At 42.0% G+C, this 18,811-nt stretch overlaps 1 protein-coding gene across 7 annotated transcripts in view; it reads left to right on the top strand.

The window, feature by feature from the left end:
* Window positions 1-17,824, top strand: part of DYNC2H1 (dynein cytoplasmic 2 heavy chain 1) — a 340,312-nt gene extending 322,488 nt beyond the window's left edge. For all 7 annotated transcript variants that reach the window (XM_053204186.1, XM_027051992.2, XM_053204184.1 and 4 more), the window contains one exon: window positions 15,784-17,824. In XM_053204186.1, coding sequence (XP_053060161.1) covers window positions 15,784-15,942 — 159 coding nt within the window. In that variant the 3' untranslated portion in view covers window positions 15,943-17,824. The remainder of the gene's footprint in view (window positions 1-15,783) is intronic.
* The last annotated feature ends 987 nt before the right edge of the window (window positions 17,825-18,811 follow it).

Raw genomic sequence — 18,811 nt, 5'->3', positions numbered from 1 at the left:
AATGGCAGAAAGTAGTGTTAAAGAGAAAATTTTAAAAACAGCAACAGAGAAGCAAAGTGTTACATCTCAGAGAAACTCCTTAAGGTTTATCAGCTGACTTTTCAGCAAAAACTTTGAGGGCCAGATGACAGTGGCATGATATATTCAAAGTGATGAAAAGAAAAACCTGTAACAAGGACTACCCAGCAAGTGTATAATTCAAAATTGGGTAAGGATTTCCCAGACAGAAGTTAAACAAGTTCATCACTATACAGCTGGCGTTACAAAAAATGTTAAAGGGACTTCAAGTGGATGAGGAAAGGCTAGAATTAGAAATAAGAAAATTATGACTACAAAGATGTAAAATATGATAACTTGTAAATAAAACATGGAGGATGGAGTCAAATAGAAGTTCTTTAAAAATATGTTCAAACTTAAATGACCATAAACTAAATCCAGAGTTGCTAAATACTCATGGCAACCACAAACCCAAAACCTATGATAGATACACACAAATTTAAAGAAGTGAAGCATAATACTACAGAAAAAACCCATCAATCATTAAGAAATAGGGCAAAAGGAAAAGCAGATAATAGAGAACTACAAACAAACTTGTGAACAAAATGACAGTTGAATTCCTATCCATAATTACTTTAAGTGTAAATGGTCCAAATGCTCCAATCAGTAAACACAAGGTGACCTAATGGATAAAAATACAGGACCCACCTATATGCTGCCTACAAGAGACTCACTTGCAGACCTAGAGACACAGACTAAAAGTGAAAGATATAGAGTGGAGGGGGACAAAAGCCAGGGTAACAATACTTACACAAAATAGACTTTAAAACAGACTGTAACAAGAGGGGCGCCTGGGTGACTCAGGTAGGGTTATAAGTTCGATCCCCACTTTCGGGGTCAGTGCTGACAGCTGAGAGCCTGGCGTCTGCTTTGGATTCTGTGTCTCCCTCTCTGCCCGCCCCCCCGCCCCCCCCCCGCCCCCCCCCGCCCCCCCCCCCCGCTCGTGCTCTCTTTCAAAATAAACATTTAAAAACATTGAAATATAAAACCCGACTGTAACAAGAGATAAAGAAGGGCATCACGTAATGGTAAAGGGTCAGTCCATCAAGATTATGTAACAATTGTATTTATGCATCCAACATTGGAGCACCTAAATACATAAAACAAATATTAATAGAGAGACATTGATAGTAATACAGTAATAGTAGGGGACTTTAACACCCACTTACGTCAGTGGAGAGGTCGTACTTGCAGAAAATCAAGTGCATGATGAGCACTGAGTCATGTATGGAATTGTTGAATCACAATATTGTACACCTGAAATTAGTATAACACAGTTTGTTAACTGTACTGGAATTGAAATAAAGAGTAATAATAAAATTTTTAAAAATAAAACACAATTGTCCAAATTCTTTGGAACACAGGAAAAGCAGTTGTAAGATGGAAATACCTATGTATTCAGGCCTACGTCAAGAAACAAGAAAAATTTCAAATAAACAACCTAACCTTGAACCTAAAAGAGCTAGAAAAGAAGAACAAACAAAACCCAAAAGCAGCATGAGGAAGGAAATAAAAAGATTAGAGCAGAAATAAGTGATATAGAAACTAAAAAACTTTAAAAAGTTCAACAAAATTGATAAACCTCTAGCCAGACTCAGCAAACGACCAAGAAATACAAGCAGTTGCCAGAAAATACCGTGAAAAATTATACACCAACAAATTGGAACTGAGAAGAAATAGATAAATCCCTAGAAACGTAGGAACTTACAAAACTGAACCAGGAAGAAACAGGAAATTTGAACAGACTAATTACCAGCAATGAAATGGAATCAGTAATCAAACTCCCAACAAACAAAAGTCGAGGGCCAGATGGCTTCCCAAGGCAATTCTACCAAACGTTTAAAGAAAAGTTAATACCTATTTTGGTCAAACTATTCAAAAAAAATAGAAAAGGATGGAAAATTTCCAAATTCATTCTACAAGGCCAGCATTACCCTGATAGCAAAACCAGATAAAGACTTCCCTAGAAAAGAGAACTATAGGCTAATGTCTCTGATGAATATGGTTGCAAATATTCTTAATAAAATACTAGCAAACCAAATTCAACAGTACACTAAAAAAAATCATTCACCACAATGAAGTCAGATACATTTCCATAATGAAGGCAAGGGTGGTTTATCATTTGCAAATCAGTCAACTTGATACATCACATCAGTAAGAGAAATGATAAAGAAAAACAGGCTTTCAGTAGTTGCAGAAAAAGCATTTGACAACTTCGATTCATGATAAAAGGCCTCAACCAAGTAGATTTAGAGGGAACCTAGCTCCCTGTAATAAAGGCCATGTATGAAAAACTGACAGTGAACACCATACTAAATGGTAAAAACCATTTCCCAAGAGCTTTTCCCAAGACAAGGTTGTCCACTCTCACCACTTTTATACAACATAGTACTGGAAGTCCTAGATGCAGCAGTGAGACAACAAAAATCAAAGTCATCCTAATCGGTGAGGAAGAAGTCAAACTTTCATCATTTGCAGGTCGTGACATGATGTCATAGGGATAACTGTAAACAGTCCACCCAAAAACTACTTAGAACTGATAAATGAATTCAGTAAAGTCACAGAATACAAATCAATATACAGAAATCCATGGCATTGCATCAGAGAAATGCAAATCAAAACCACAATGAGATATGACTTCCTACCTTGTCAGAATGGCTAAAATCGACAACACAAACAAGATTCGCAAGGGTGTGGAGAAAAAGGAACCTTTGTTCAGTGTTGGTGGGAATGCAAACTGGTACAGCCACTGTGGAAAACAGTATGAGGTTCCTCAAAAAGTTAAAAGAGAAAGAACTACTGTACAATCCAGTAATCACACTCAGGAGCATTTACCAAAAAATGCAAAAACCAATTCAAAGGGATACATACATCCCTCTGTTTATAGCACATTATTTATAACAGGCAAATTATGGAAGCAGCCCAAGTGTCCATGGATAGATGAATGAATAAAGAAGATGCAGGGTGTTTGTGTGTGTGGGGGGGGGGGGTGCCATTGAATATTACTCAGCCATAAAAAAGAATTCTTGCCATTTTCAACAACATGGATGGAGCTAGAGAGCATTATGCTAAGTGAAATAAGCCAGAGAAAGACAAATGGGATATGATTTCACTCATGTGGAATTAAGAAACAAAACAAACGAGCGAAGGTATTTAAAAAAGAGAGGAAGAGACGAGCCAGGAAACAGGCTCTATATTAACTCTCAGGAGCACACTGAAGGTTCCTGCGGGTCAGGAAAGGGTATTGGTGGGGGGGATGGGGAAACAGGTAACAGGGATTAAGGAGTGCACCTGCTGTGAGGAGCACTGAGTGATGTATGGAATTTTTCAATCATTACATTGTACACCTGAAACTAATATAACACTGTATGTTTACTATATTGGAATTAAAATTTTAAAAAGAATTCCATTGCTTTTCTGTACACTGATAATGAAGCAGCCGAAAGCAAAAATAAGAAACCGATCCTGTTTACAATTGCAGCCCATAATAAGATAACTAAGAATAAACGTAACCCAAGAGGTAGAAGACTTACACTCTGAAAACATCAAACATTGATGAAAGAAATTGAAGACGACACAAAGCAACCAACACAGTCCATGCGCATGGGTGGAAAGAGCAAATGTTGTTAAAATGTGTGTACTGTCCAAAGCAATTTACACATTTAATGCAATCCCTAACAACACATCAACAACATTTTTCATGGAACTAGAATAAACAATCCTAAAATACGTATAAAACCAGAAAACAAAAAAGCCAAACAATCTGAAAAAGAAAAACAAAACTGGAGGTATCACAATTCCAGACCTAATGGTATGTTGCAAAACTATAGTAATCAAAACCATATGGTCCTGTCACAACAATAGACATATTGATCAATGGCACAGAATAGCAGGCCCCAAAGTAAAACCAAATTTACATGGTCAGTTAATTTATGACAAAGGAGCCAGGAATATGCAATGGGAAGAAATCTCTTCAACAAATGGTGTTGGGAAAACTGGACAGCAAGATGCAAAAGAATGAAAGTGGACCATTGTCTTACACCGTACACAAAAATAAACTCAAAATGGGTTAAAGACATAAATGTGAGACGGGAAACCATGAAAATCATGGAAGAGAACACAGGCAGCAATTTTCCTGACATCGGTCACTACAGTTACTTACTAGGTTTGTCTCTTGAGCCAAGGGAAACAAAAGCAAAAATAAAGTATTGGGACTACATCAAAATAAAAAGTTTCTTTCTGCACAACAAAGGAAACCACCAGCACAACTGAAAGACAGCCTACTGAATGGGAGAAGATATTTGCAAATGACATATCCAATAAAGGGTTAGTATCCAAAATATATAAAGAACTTGTACCACTCAACACACACACACACACACACACACACACACACACACACACACACAAAATCCAATTAAAAAACGGGCAGAAAACATAACAGACATTTCTCCAAAGGAGACATACAGATGACCAACAGACATTTGAAAAGATGCTCACCATCACTCATCATCAGGGAAATACAAATCAAAACCACCATCCAATATCCCTTCACATCTGTCAGAATGGCAAAAATAAAAAACACAAGAAACAGCAAGTCGTGTTAAGGATATGGAGAAAAAGTCTTATGCCCTGCTGGCAGGAATGGAAGTTGGTCCAGCTACTGTGGAAGACAGTAAGGAAGTTCCTTAAAAATTTAAAAATAGAACTACTTTGGAATCTAGTAATTGCACTACTGGGTATTTACCCAAAGAATATGAAAACTCTCTAAGTGAAATAAGTCATACAGAGAAAGACAGATACCATATGTTTTCACTCCTGTGTGGATCCTGAGAAACTTAACAGGAGACCATGGCGGCGGGGAAGGGAAAAAAAAAAAGAAAACTCTAATGCAAAAAGACACATGCACCCCAGTGTTGTCTACAGTAGCCAAGATATGGAAGCAACACAAATGTCCATCGATAGGTGACTGGATAAAGACGTGGAGTACACACACACACTGGAATAGTACTCACCAGTAAATATGAACAAAATCCTGCCATTTGCAAGGACACGGATGGAACATAAGAATACAGTACTTAAAGTGAAATAAGCAAGTTAGAGAAGGACAAACCATATGATCTCATTCATATGTAGAATTTAAGAAACAAAACAAATGAACAAAGAAAAAAAAGAGAAAAACCAAAAAACATTCTTAACTATAGAGAACAAACTGGCACTTAATAGAAGGAAGGTCAGTGCAGGAATGAGTGAGACAGATCACAGGGAGTTTGATTACACTTATCTTGATGAGCACTGAGTAACAAGTAATATATAGAACTGTGGAATCACTATACTGTTTATTTGAAACTTATGTAACACTCTAGGTTAACTATGCTGCAATTAAAATAAAAATAAATTTAAAAAGAAAATCCCATTTACAATTGCACCAAAAATAATAAAATACATAGGAATAAACTTAAATAAGGAGGTGAAAGACCTATAGTCTACAAACTATATAACATTAAGTAAATCGAAGATGACACAATTTGAAACATATTCCATTCCTAATGTGTGAAATGTGTAAAAGTATTGTTAAATGTGCATCTTACTGAAAGGATTCAATGCAGACCTTATTAAAATACCAACATTTTTCACCTACCTAGAATAAATAATACTAAAATTTGTGTGGAACCACAGCGGACTCCGAACGGCTGAAGCTCTGTCAAGAACAAGTCTGGAGGCATCACAATCCCAGATTTCAAACTATAATATGAATCTTTAGTAATCACAACAATATGGTACCAGCCCCAAAATAGACACATAGATCAATGGAACAGATTAGAGAACCAGAAATAAACCCGTGCTTATACGGTCAGGCAATAGACAAGAGAAGCAGTAATGCACAATGTGGCAAAAACATCTCTTCAACAAATGGTGCTGGGAAAACGGGACAGCGACATGCAGAAGAATGAACCTGGACCACCTTCTTACACCACACACAAAAATAAACTCAAAACGGATCAAAGACCTAAATGTGAGACAAACCGTAAAACTCCTAGCAGCAAATACAGGCAGTAATTTCTTTGATATCAGCTGTTGAAACATTTTTCTAGATGTGTCTTATGAGGCTAGGGAAACAAAAGCAAATTATGCCAGAAATAAAAAGCTTTTGCACGGTGAAAGAAACCTCTACCAAATGAAAAGGTGGTCTACTAAATGATACATCCAATAAGTATATGAAGAATATATGAAGAATTTATTCAATTCCAGAGCAAAAGAAACAAATAATCCCCTTGAAGATGGGCAGAAGACATGAACAGACATTTCTCCAGACATCCAGATGGCCAACAGACACGTGAAAAGATGCTCAACATCACCCACCCTCAGGGAAATGCAAATCAACACTATGAAGAGGTATCACCTCATATCTGTCAGGATGGCTAAAGCCAACAACACACAAAACAACACGTGCTGGCAAGGATGTGGAGAAGTTGTTAGTCTCAAGCACTGCTGGTAGGAATGTAAGTTGATGCAGTCACTGTGGAAGACAGTATGGGCTTCCTGAAAATCGTAAGAATGGAACTACCCTACGATCCAGTAATTCATCTACTGGGTATGAAAACACGAATTCAAAAAAGGTGCCTGCACCCCTATGTTCATTGCAGCATTATGTACAACAGCCAAGATAATGGATGCAACCAAGCGTTCATCCACCAACAAAGAAATAGAGAAGATGTGTATGGTATACAACGGAGTATTAGTCATAAAAAGGAATGACATCTTGCCATTTGTGACAACATGGCTGGACCTATAGGGTATAATGCTAATTTCAAGAAGTCAGAGAAAGACAAAGGCCATATGATTTCACATCTATGAGGAATCTAAAAACTAAAAGACACACGTAAATACAAAATGGAAACAGACCCAAAACTACAGAGAACAAACAGGGCTGTCAGAGGGCAGGGCCGGGGGGGTGGGTGGAGGGAGGGGGAGGTGCAGGCTTGCAGTTATTGGATGAATACATTACGGGAATGACAGGCACAGCACAGGTAATGTAGTCAGCGGAGTTTGCATGGGGACAGGGGCAGCCACACTGTGGTGACCCACTGGAACGTGTAGACTTGTCCAATCACGTGCTGTATCCCTGACGCTGATGAAACACGTCCTATCAGCTACACTTCACTAGAAAATGAAGGAAGGCCGAGACCACATATGACAAGGCGTATAACCACGCCCGGGGTTCACAGCACGTATGGCCAGCAGGGTTTAGAACAGGACTGTGGTAAGGTGTGACGCAAGTCAGTCTGGCTCTAAGAGGATGGATGTGGTCACAGCATGGAACACACGACCCCTTTCATCACAGGCCTGCGGGTCTGGTCAGTTAGCAGTTTTCCTGGTTGGCTGGTGAAGTAAGTGGCCATCCGGTGAATTAAGTGATTGTTCATGAGCCCCACAGTGGGAGTGCTAGTGTCAACTATAACAATTAGCATTTATTCGTACTGATTATGTGCCAGGCACGTATGTGTGAAATACAGAATATGTAGGCCTTCCAAGAAAGTCTGAGATAGGATTTTCATCTCCATTGTAAGCCAAATGGAAGCTTCAAAGATTGTGCATTGTGACCTGGACAGCGTGCTAGGCCATCAGGCAGTTAACGTTCAACCCGGGGCACTGTCTACTTCTCGGGCCCAGGCCCAGACTGCTGAGCGGCGTGAGCCTGCACGGCCCCGCTGTGCAGCTCATGGCCATTGGACCTGTGCGTGACTTTTCCGTGGTTACTATGGCCGACAACTGAGAACAGTAGTCATGATGTGAGAAAATTGTATCAAGTTCAGATCTCAGTATCCACGAATAAAATCTAGGGGGAGACATCCCTGCCTGCTGACGTGGATCTCATCTGCTTTCAGACAAGAGCAGACTTGAGGAGCTGCATCAGAAACCACAGGACTCAAACTCTCCAACTTCTGTTTGACAGAAGCAATACTTTGTCGAAGAAAAAAAATTTTAGGGCCGTTGTAGATGTTTTAAAATGTTTTACAGAATTTAGGGGGGAAAGAACATTAACATTTAGTGCATTTTTACTAGGAGAGAAGGAGCCAGCATAAAATGAAAGGAAGCGTCACATCAATTTACATAAGCCAGTAAAAAAAATTTACTTTTTCATTTACTCTTAAAGTTACTCTATGGCAGGGGTGCCTGGGTGGCTCAGTCAGTTAAGTGTCCGACTTCAGCTCAGTTCACGATTTCGCGGTTCGTGAGTTCGAGCCCCACATTGGGCTCTGTGCTAATAACTCGGAGCCTGGAGCCTGCTTCGGATTCTGTGTGTCCCTCTCTCTCTGTCCCTCCTCCACTCACACTCTTTCTCTGTCTCTCAAAAATAAATAAACATTAAAAAAAATTTTTTTTTAAAAGCTAGTTTATGGCAGAGGTCTACAGTCCTTTGATAAACTCAGAGGAGATAAGCAGTTCAAACCTTTGGTGACTCTTCCTCTTTGGACCAGAAGAAGGTTCCTTCCCAGTTGTTTCTACCTTATCTGCCCCCTGACAGCCCTGGGTAGCTCCATTCCTGCAGGAGTGTGGCCAGCCCTGCTGTGAAGCACACGGCCCCTCTGCTGTCTCTAGAACATTTTAGATTGCCAGAGTTTGTTATGTTCCAGCATGCGGTACCAGCTGAAGGGTAAGAGCAAGAGATTCTCCCGATTTTACTGGGGGAGGGGCTCTACCATTCTTCTGTTAATAAAGGCAATGCACTTTGCCAATTAATGATAGAATTAGGAATTCTCAAGAGGAATTATAAATAAATAAAATACACATGAAGCTCTTTTCATTGTTTTCCTATGCACATGATCTGTGTGCACTAAGGTGACGCTGTTCATTTACACACTCACTCATGCACAATTTCATTTACACACTCGTTCACAATGCAGATTCTTAACATTGCTGCAGTTCTAGCTCAGGAGTTCAGGTTGAAATAATCTACATGCAAAGTGGGATTATCTGAGGGGGTTTTACCCAAGAAAATACTTGCTTTCTCTAAAGCATTTCCCAAAACTGTTGTATACGATGTTATTCCATGGTTCTCAAGAGACCCTATTCAGTGCAAATTTAATAAACACAGCGTTGTCTGCTTACCCTTGAAGATTCATTACATATTTGAGAATATCAGCAGATACCGCCACAGACAGTTAAACTTCAGAAACAGCCTTCCTAGGGACTAAAACGGGATTCTGTGCACTGCTCACAAAAAGTCTTTGTATTCGTTTTATATAAAAATATTATCACCTTGTGTGTCAACAGATGTATGCTCAAAGCTCTGTCTTGTATGCACCCTGGTTTAAAATAATAAATATTAATATATTTTCTATGTGATGTTTTTCTCTGTTAGGGACTTGCTGTGAAAACTATTATTAGCATTATATTATTGAAATATATGAAGAAAGTATTTCTCTGTCAAAGTACATTTTAGTCTTGACCAAGCAGCATCTTTCATGGTACTCACTGCTGGCAAGTTGTCCATTTCCTGTTTTGAAATATTGTTCTGAAGTTAGATCACTAAATCGTGCCACTTTCATGTACATTAACGCTGATTTTCTAGTATCTTCTTTTCTAAAAAAAAAAAAAAAAGTATGTTTTAGAATAAGTTAGTTGGGTTTATGCATCAACTGATGAGAAATATTATAAAACCCTGGCTCAGTGGGTAAAGGATGCAACTCTTGACCTCAGGGTTGGGGGTTTGAGCCCCACATTGGTCATGGAGATTACTTAAAAACAAAATATTTACAAAAAAAAAGAAAGTATAATGAAACATATTAGCCAAATACTTAAAACGTAATCAACCTAGATCATTTTGTTTTCTGGTGTTTTCTCGTTTTGTTGTTTTCTTTGGTTTGTTGGCAAAGTTGTTTGCTCATCTCTTCATTTGCCTTTTGTGAAACGAATTGTCTTCCTTCAAATACTAGCCTGCTGCCTGCTGTTCGTAACACATGCACACTTCTGACCTACTCTCCGGAGCTCAGAAAGGAGTATGAAATCCAAATTTTAGCCTCATTATTGAACTGAAAAAGTGGACCAGATTCTACTTTAATAAAGTAGGATATATGAGGATATTAACCACTATTAAGAACAACATACAGGTTTTTAATTACTAAATTTTAGTCATGTCAAACTGCTTTGTGTTCATGGCCTGTAACATTGTAAGGCTTCCTAATGAGTCTTCTTGTTTGCATTCATTTGTGTGTTTGTTAATAGCACTCATCGAGTTTATTAATAGTATTTAGTACAATTTTAGTTTCGTGCAAATGTTTCTTACCTAAGCTTGTCTGTTACTAGAAACATATTAAAGTGGGATTTGGGTCATAAGAATTTGATTCAGCTAAACGATATCGACGGGGCTTCTGTCTGCACAAGGTACTGTGCAAACAGCAGAAATGCCGAAGGACTTAGCTGTGCTCCTGTGACCTGAGAGCAAGTCCATTTCACTTCTTCACAGGTTCTAATGATTACCAGGAAAGAGAGGTTGAGAAATGACCGGCAAAGTTGTAGGAAGCAACAGTGGGCCTGGGTGAGACAGGTGACGGGGCTCAGGAAACGCTTGCCCTGATGAGCACTGAGAGCTGCTCACAGTCGTCGACTCCTATCGTGCACGGGAAGGAGAACGCTGTGTGCCACATACACTTGAATAAAAAATGCCAGCAAACAAGTACGACAAAGAACTTAGGAGACAACAGTGCTGCTTTGCTTTGAAAACACGGTACAAGGGCGCCCGGTGGCTCTGTCGGTTACGTGTCCGACTCTTGAGTTCCCCTCGGGAGTCCTGATGTCATGGTTCATAAGTTTGAGTCCTACGTTGCGCTCTGTGCTGAGAGTGCGGAGACGGCTGGGGACTCTCTCTCTCTCTCCTTCTCTCTGCTCCTTCCCGTGTGTGTGCGCTTGCTCTTTCTCTCTCAATTAAAAAGAAAAAACAAAACAAAACACTGTAGGTTTTGGTAGCAAGATTTGTACCCCCACGTTACAACAAAAACCAAGCAAGAGTGGAAGGATTTGGAAATATATGCAAAAACTAGAAAATCGATAGTGAACATGCAAAATATCAACTGCATTACTGTTAAGTCCTAATTTAAAGACAAAATCACTTGGCATCACAGCTAAGAGGAAGGACTAGCATGGTGACGTTTCAGTATGCCGTTTCTATTTTCATGTCTCCCATCAAAGTGATGGCCAGCAAAGCAAATGTCAGGTGACAGATAATTTAAGACCCTTCTGAGGTCTGTAAACAGGTATTCATAGATGTAGATCATTTCATCCCAAGAATATACAGTGTGTGTGTGCTCTCTGCTGAGGGATGTGACAGTACAGGCCTGCACTAGGTTACAGATTCAGGAGTGGCTACGGAGTCGTGAACATTACAGAAACTTCTGGAACCTGAAGCTCTGCCATGGAAGCAGAATTGGAGAAGAGGGAAGAGCTTAGGCACCAGCTGATAATGGTGAAAATTCTCTCAGCTCCAAATCCTGTATTTTCTCTGAGGTGCAAGTGAGGATTCATTTTCTTCCTTAATCTTTGTAAGTTTAACATATCCCAGAGTAATATATTATTTTGATTTTCCAAAATACTCATTTTCCCAAAAGTTACAGTCTGTATGTTTGATGAATATAGTGTTTCCTAAGCTGAATTTTAAGCTTCAAAGATTATTTTTCTCTTTATTTGGCTATATACTAAAATGCTTAGGCTTTATAATTCTAAGCATGACATTAGCATATAAAATGCTGTTAAGTGAAATGGATAAAAACCGACAGAATCACCAATACAAAAAGAGAAAAATGAGATGCAGGGCAGATGGTCTCTTTATGTATCTGGGCAATGATTCTCCATAGAGAATGGGTTTTGTTCTGTGCAAATCAGGTTAAGATTTAGGCCAGTTACGAATGAATGAGCTTTCAAAGGGACTTAACTGATATAGGTCAAGTACCAGAAGAGGCAGAGGTTGAGGCAGCATCTGTGTAAGGTGGGGGGGGGGGGGGGCATATTGGAAAAGATAATCAAAATTTCACATAATGCCCTCTTATCCTTAAAAATAGAGTGTGTGTTGTAAATTTTTCCAGGTAGGAAAAAGTATTTTTGTTTCTCTCTGTCCTAACACCATCCACGACATGTAGTAGAAGCTAAAAAGCTGGTTTTTTGTTTGTTTGTTTTTTTTTTGTCTGGTTCATCTGAGAATTGGTAGGGAGTAAAAAAAATGATTTGTATATGTAGCCCAAAGAATTAGAGATATGTGGATAAATGCTTTATATTTGAATTATTTCATGTACCGTTGAGTCCTTTCAACATCCTATTAGGTGGACAAGTACCCTTGAGAAATAGAGAAACTGGTGCTCAGAGAGGCCAGGTACTCCAGAGCCCGAAGCCGATTCCTTTTCCATCGTCCAGTGTCTTCTCTTCTGAAAGCAACAAAAGAACACAGTGCCCTGGTGCCAGTGTTCATGTGGCAGACCTTTCTCCGGCTGACTGTCTGCGGCTCCTTACCACGGTGCAGCCTCCCTGGGTTTCCCATTCTCCATGTGACAAATTCTAGAATGAGTCCAGCTTTTCCCCTTAAGTCTCATTTCAAGTCTAAGAAGTAATCATTAGTGGAATAAAATTGTATATCAACTCAAAAAGCACATTAATCCAAAATTGGAATTGGAAATTCCATGAACTCATGACATTTCTCTTTAGAAAATAGGTGCTTCTAAGCCCCCATCACAGAATAATCCTAGAGGGGGGTGAGAAGGCATTCCCATGTCACAATCCCTGCCGCCACTTCCCATTAAAGGAATCTCAAGGATCCTCACAATCACGACTCATCGAATTTCTGAAACAGCAGATGTACAAGATGGGCTATCACCCACTGACATACCAGAAAGCAAGAAAGCTGAAGATGACCTGACACATAGCAAAAAACAAACAATAAATACTCAAGAGCCAATTTCAAGAACTCCCCCTGTGCAGAGATTGACAGTTTTAGTAGCAATGCGATAATAACGGCACCAATGGAAACCCACCAGGTATGCTGAAATCCACCAATTCGCCGTAATACTTTTAAGGAAGGAGGAGGTCATTAATCACCTTTACAGCATACTAGGGAACAAATTTACTTGGAAAGCACATAAATAGAGGGAACTTAGGGGCATTTCTTCGGCGTTTTCTAAGTGAATGATGCCTCATGATGATCCAAAGATTGGTAATGGGAGTTTCTCCTTGTACATCCCTGTCTGCCTAGAAGTGAAGAAGGGTTAGTGGAATTAGATTCCTGTTGTGTGATTCTGGTGTGATAGAATCTCGTGGCTCCTCATCTAAAGAGAGACCCAAATACTGCGTGCCTACTTGTGAAAGCATACAGTGCCACCTTTGCAGAGTTTGTGCCAAAAATTCAATCTGAATCCAAACTCACCTCCGGATCCAGTTCCCAGGAATCCAGGGAATGGAAGAACGTGATGCCATGGGAATGGAACCAACCAGGGTGTGGTTTCTTCAGCAAATAAACTTCAAGGAAAACAGGAGGAAAACCTATAAATTTAGGAGAACTAAGAGACCTGTCAACAAACTGCAGCATGTGGGCTTTATTTGAATTATGGTTCCAGCAACAACAAAAACTTAGAACTAGGTGGATAATGGAGAGAAGAGGACATTAAGGAAGTACTGTTGGGAGAGGATCTGAGATGGTGACGTGGGAAAAGACCCTGACTCCCCTCCTTCACAGACACGCATGGAGTCAACACCGATGCACCGGGCCAACCGAGCAACGTCTCTGCAGGACAGAGGTTAGAAGGACCATGGAGAGAAGAGCAGGGGGGACCAAGCCCCGTCCCCACCGCCATCCACCCCTGGAGGGCCGGCCCTGAGAGATGCTGAGCAGATTGGTCTACCCTGGGGCACAGGAACGAGAGCTGTCATTTGATAGGGCCGCTATGGTTTAAAGGATCCAGGCCTGCAGTGTCTGCCTAATAGCAGGAGATGTGTGGACCTCTCTTGTGGATTGGGGGGAGGGGAGCTGGCTGGAGCCACTGTAACGTTCCCATTCCACATTGACAGCGCAGATGGGCACAGGCTATGGGGGCCCTGGCTAGCCAGCTGCTGTAGCGAGTCCCAGATCCCCAGCCTCCACCAGCCCCGGCCATCCCAAGATGGCCCTACCATGGCACACAGCAGGACATGCTCTGACAACACCCATCATGGCTCCAGATGTCTTGCCAAGGTGACGCAGGTACCCACTTCAGTTCCACATGACTCAGCAGGCAACCCTTGTGTGAGACACCCTGGGGTCTTCCAGCCCCTCCCTGCTTCAGCAGCACCTGCCCTGCCAGGAGCCCCCAGCCAGGTTACCTTCAGCTCCGGCCGTCCCATCAGGGGGATACTGGTGAGAGATGCCCCAGGACCCCAGGCTACAGTCCACCTCCACATAGTCCACCAGAGCCACCAGGCACATGCAGTCTACCCACAGACCATGCCCACAGGGGCCTTTCTTTGAAGACTTCTAAAAGCTTTCCATGTAACCCATAGGAAGTCAGACAAAATGAGGCGACAGAGGAATACATTTCAAATGAAAGAAGACATATCTGCAACAAGAACTAAACAAATCACAAAGCTGGTGTGAAGGTTCAAAGAGCTAGTAAACTCAATCACATATAGAAAATTAGTTAAGGGACTCACAAAATAGATGAAACAGCACGTGTCCTTTGGGAGTGCGCGTGAACTGGAGCGACCATCAAGCTGATACAGAAGCATGTGTTGTTTCAACCCAGAAATGAGACCCGGAAGATGAACGCGATGCCACCGCAGCCCCCCTCTCAGCTTCAGCGCCTGTCCCTGCACAGAATCCAGGTCCGGCCCACGGTGCCACGTTCAGGTACCTTTTTCGTCTGGGCCCGTGGGGGTCCCCCTCTCAGCCTTGGCTCTCTGGTGACTTTCCCCCATGCCGGGCAGGAGGGCACGTTTGCCACAGGTGGACTTCTGGAGATGGTGGGCCTCAGGGCCACAGCAGCCCCACAGTGTGAGGGGCTCACCGTGACGCTTTCCAAGTGATGACGTCCCTTCATCATCTTGTTTCCATGGCCGAGACCAGAGAGCCCAGATGGCAGTACGTTTAGGGAGTTCTCCATCTCACAGTCACCGGAGACCAAAATCTATAGTAAAAAGACGAAATACACACCAAGGAAGAACTCCAGCCTAACACTAAAGAATGCCGTCAGTCCCGCAAGAGGACAGCCCTGGGGGTAACAGAGAATGACAAAAACAACCAGCACACAATTAACAAAATGGCAGTAATCTGGGCCCCTGGGTGGCTGATTTGATTGAACGTCCAGTTCCTGATCGCATCTCAGGTCACGATCTCACATCACAGTTCATGCGTTCAAGCCCTACATCAGGCTCAGTGCCAACAACCTGGCCCCTGCTCGGGATTCTCCCCCGAGCCCACCCCCGCCTTCACCTCTGCCCCTCCCCTGCTCTCGCTCTCTCTCTGCCCCTCCCTCACTTACTACCCTTGCCCTGTTCATGCTGCTCTCTAAATAAGTCAACCAATTTAAAAATAAAAGCACATTTGTAAATGATTGTTACAGCTGGATCATGGGGTTTATGATGCTAGTGTTAAAACATTTCCTAATATATTAAATCTTATTATTTGGGAGAGTTTTCTTTGCTTCTCTACTGCTCTGCTTCAAAATAGTGTATTGCCATATTTTAAAACAAAGTCATTCTTTTTTGCAGGGTGCATACGGTCCCTATTCCCCTGATGAGTGCATATCTTTGCCTGTTTACACGAGTGCTGAGAGGGATCGTGTGGTGACCAACATTGACGTTCCGTGTGGGGGCAGCCCGGACCGGTGGATTCAGTGTGGAGCTGCTTTGTTTCTAAAAAATCAGTAGAGTCTAATGACAGTAAAAGCTGTATTAGCAAAAAAAGAAACATTTGCTACTTTAAACTTTGAATAAATATGTGGCCAGTCTGCATTTAAAATGTTCAAAAAATTATCACATAGCTAAGTACCTTATGTTACTGATCTCCTTGGGTTGTGTAGTGGGTCATGACAGACCACGCAACTTTCAAGCGATAGTTTAATGGAGTTAATGTTAAATGGAGTATTCCCTTCATAACATTAAATATTTTTGTGAAGCAGTTCAGGTTTCCAGGGGCTCAAAAATTTATGTACGTAAGAGGTTGAAAATGGTGTACTTAAGGAATCAGTAATTAATTCTTTGGCTGTTTTTTGTATCCTAATTTGTGTTAATAAAATAGAAGACCAGTTTTTCATTTAAACACTTAAGAATATATTCTATTTTAGTTAAAATACACAGCATCTCGGAGTAATCCAGAAGAAATGGGGCACGACGGCACAGAGGGCAGGAGGAAAATTTTATAAATGGACTAAACAATGAGAAGTTACGATTTCTCACGTATGTGGCCGTTTGCCAGCTGTTTCTATGAAACAGGAAAATTCTACAATGTCTGGAAGCTTAAATAAATATATTTTATGGTGTAATCTTTGAGTTTCTGAGTGATTTGAATTGAATTCAGAAATGTTAACTACTTTTAATTCTATCACCGTGTGTATGGCCAGATCAGGAGAACAGCCCCAGGATGTCAACAGTGAGCTCACTCTAAGGGACGAAGGGAGACGAGGACTGTGAAGGTAGAAGCGCCACGGCTGTGGCTGGGCTGCAGGGAGCCACCGGGCAGAGCCAAGCCCACACGGCGGCCGGGCCTCCCAGAGCCTGGCTCCCACCCGCTGGAGGAGGTCTGCCCGCCCGGAGGGGGGGGGTGTCATCCAGGGGTTTCCGGTTTCCTGTGACTGCTGCAGCAGGGACCCTTTGGGCGAGCCCCCGTGGCGCCCCTAGAAGCACCCTCTCTAACAGAGAAGCAGGAGGAGACTTCCCACTCCTCCATGGTGTTGGAGATCCCAGCCAGCACAACACAGAGGTGAAGGGGCAAAGGCACCCGGAGGAAAGTGCGTTTGGCGAGAAGACGGTGGGCCGCAAGCACCTCCTGCCACCAGCCCTGCAAACACATGCACACAGAAATCAGTTTCAAGAGCAGAAACTGAACCTGCCTTAACGTGTTTCCAACCAAATGTTCAGAGGTTTGATTTTTCTGAGGCTTTCTACTGTCCTTCCAGAAACAGGTGTGGGGATGGAAGTGAGAAAATGCAACAGACAGACCCCTGCAGTCACCCCCCATGGCTTCTCCCATTTGACCCGCATGAGCCTCATTCAGTGTGGTCGGCATGACGTGTGGGCTCTGTGTTTCCCATCCTCCTCCTCGGGAAAGTGTGCCCACAGACGAGTCCTGGGAGGAAGGCTGCGCGAGGCCCTGGGGACACGGCCCTGGGGACGCAGAGCCACACTCCGAAGCACCTGAAACCCAGAAGATCAGCCCTTGGGCTCCTCGTCATGTCGGCATCGGCGAGCAGGAAGTGCACGGCCCATGCCCTGGTTTCTGCCACTTGCTTACGTCCGAACTCAACACACGTTTATTCAGTCAATGGCTAAAGCTGCTTCCGGACAGCTTAACCGTCAGATCTGTCTCCGGATTGTTTTAGATCGTGCCCCCAAATCAAAACCATCCTCAGAGACTGTTGTCCATCGCTAGAGACAGCGGAACACTCTCCAGAATTCCCAAGGACATCACAGAGATTCCTTCCAAAACATCTGAGTCACTTAGGGCAGCATCATTGTCCCTGTGTGATCGCTGTGAAAACACAACCACTTTCCCTGTAGCCCTTGAATAAAAAAACTTTGGAAATTAAAAGGATGTTGGAGATGGTCTGGTTGAATTTTTATCTTATTCTTACTTTATCGTCATACCTTCCTAAATGCTTCACCGACCCTTGCACAGTAGGAGGGACATTAATTCTCAAAGTTTCATGAAAGAGATGAATTTTGTGCTGGACAATCACGAATCTACATTATAAGGAGCAGAGCATATTCCTGCGAGGGTCCAGAAGCTCCAGCCAGTTCCCTGCCTTAGTGTATCTGGAGCCTTTCCAGATGGCAAGACTGAAAACTTCCCAGTGGATAAATGAACATACTCAAATACTTAAGTGGTTGCTGTAAAGACAAGAAAAACCCAAGCAGAGGGGGTTGGGGAGGAGAGCCTGTGGGGAGGAGAGTCAAGGCCTCATAGCTATTCCCTACATGGAGACACGCCGGTCAATGTTTGGTGTTTACAAAATGGAAGAATGAGTATCAACCAGAGTATTATGCTGCAACCATTACCCATTCTGATTATTCTGTGCCTGATTTGTCTTCTCCTCTTTTCCAGTTCCTGAGAACTACCGCTAAAGGGATCAAGTCAATAGAGGAAGGTCCAAAGGTAAAAGCAGAGATAAGGAATTTGCTAGGATTCAGCACCGTGGGTGGATGATCTTTCCTTTCTCCTCAGTTTTAGAGGTGACTTACGTACTGGTTAGCACGGTGGGGTAAAGAAGAAAGTGTTGACAGGAAAGCCGAAAGGTAATGAAGACCCCAACTTAATCAAATATTATATTTAGGCTGTTGTCTGATCCCATTATCTTTCTCTGGCTTATTTAAAAAAGCCAACGACACCAGTGTGAGTTTGGAGGTTGCCTTTATTTCTACTTGAAATAACCCATAGTTATGAAAACGGGGTTTGTTTGAACAAGAGCGGACTCTGCTAGGGTGGTAACATTCTGGGCAATGCTGCTAACTGGTCTGTACTTTTATTTCTTATTCATTTTTTTTACAAATAGACTCTTTAATGATTATTTTAGAGACAGAG

Source organism: Acinonyx jubatus, chromosome D1 (genome assembly GCF_027475565.1).
Source record: "Acinonyx jubatus isolate Ajub_Pintada_27869175 chromosome D1, VMU_Ajub_asm_v1.0, whole genome shotgun sequence".
NCBI lineage: Eukaryota > Metazoa > Chordata > Mammalia > Carnivora > Felidae > Acinonyx > Acinonyx jubatus.
Note: the sequence above shows the minus strand (reverse complement) of the source record. Positions and strands in the feature narration are given on the sequence as shown.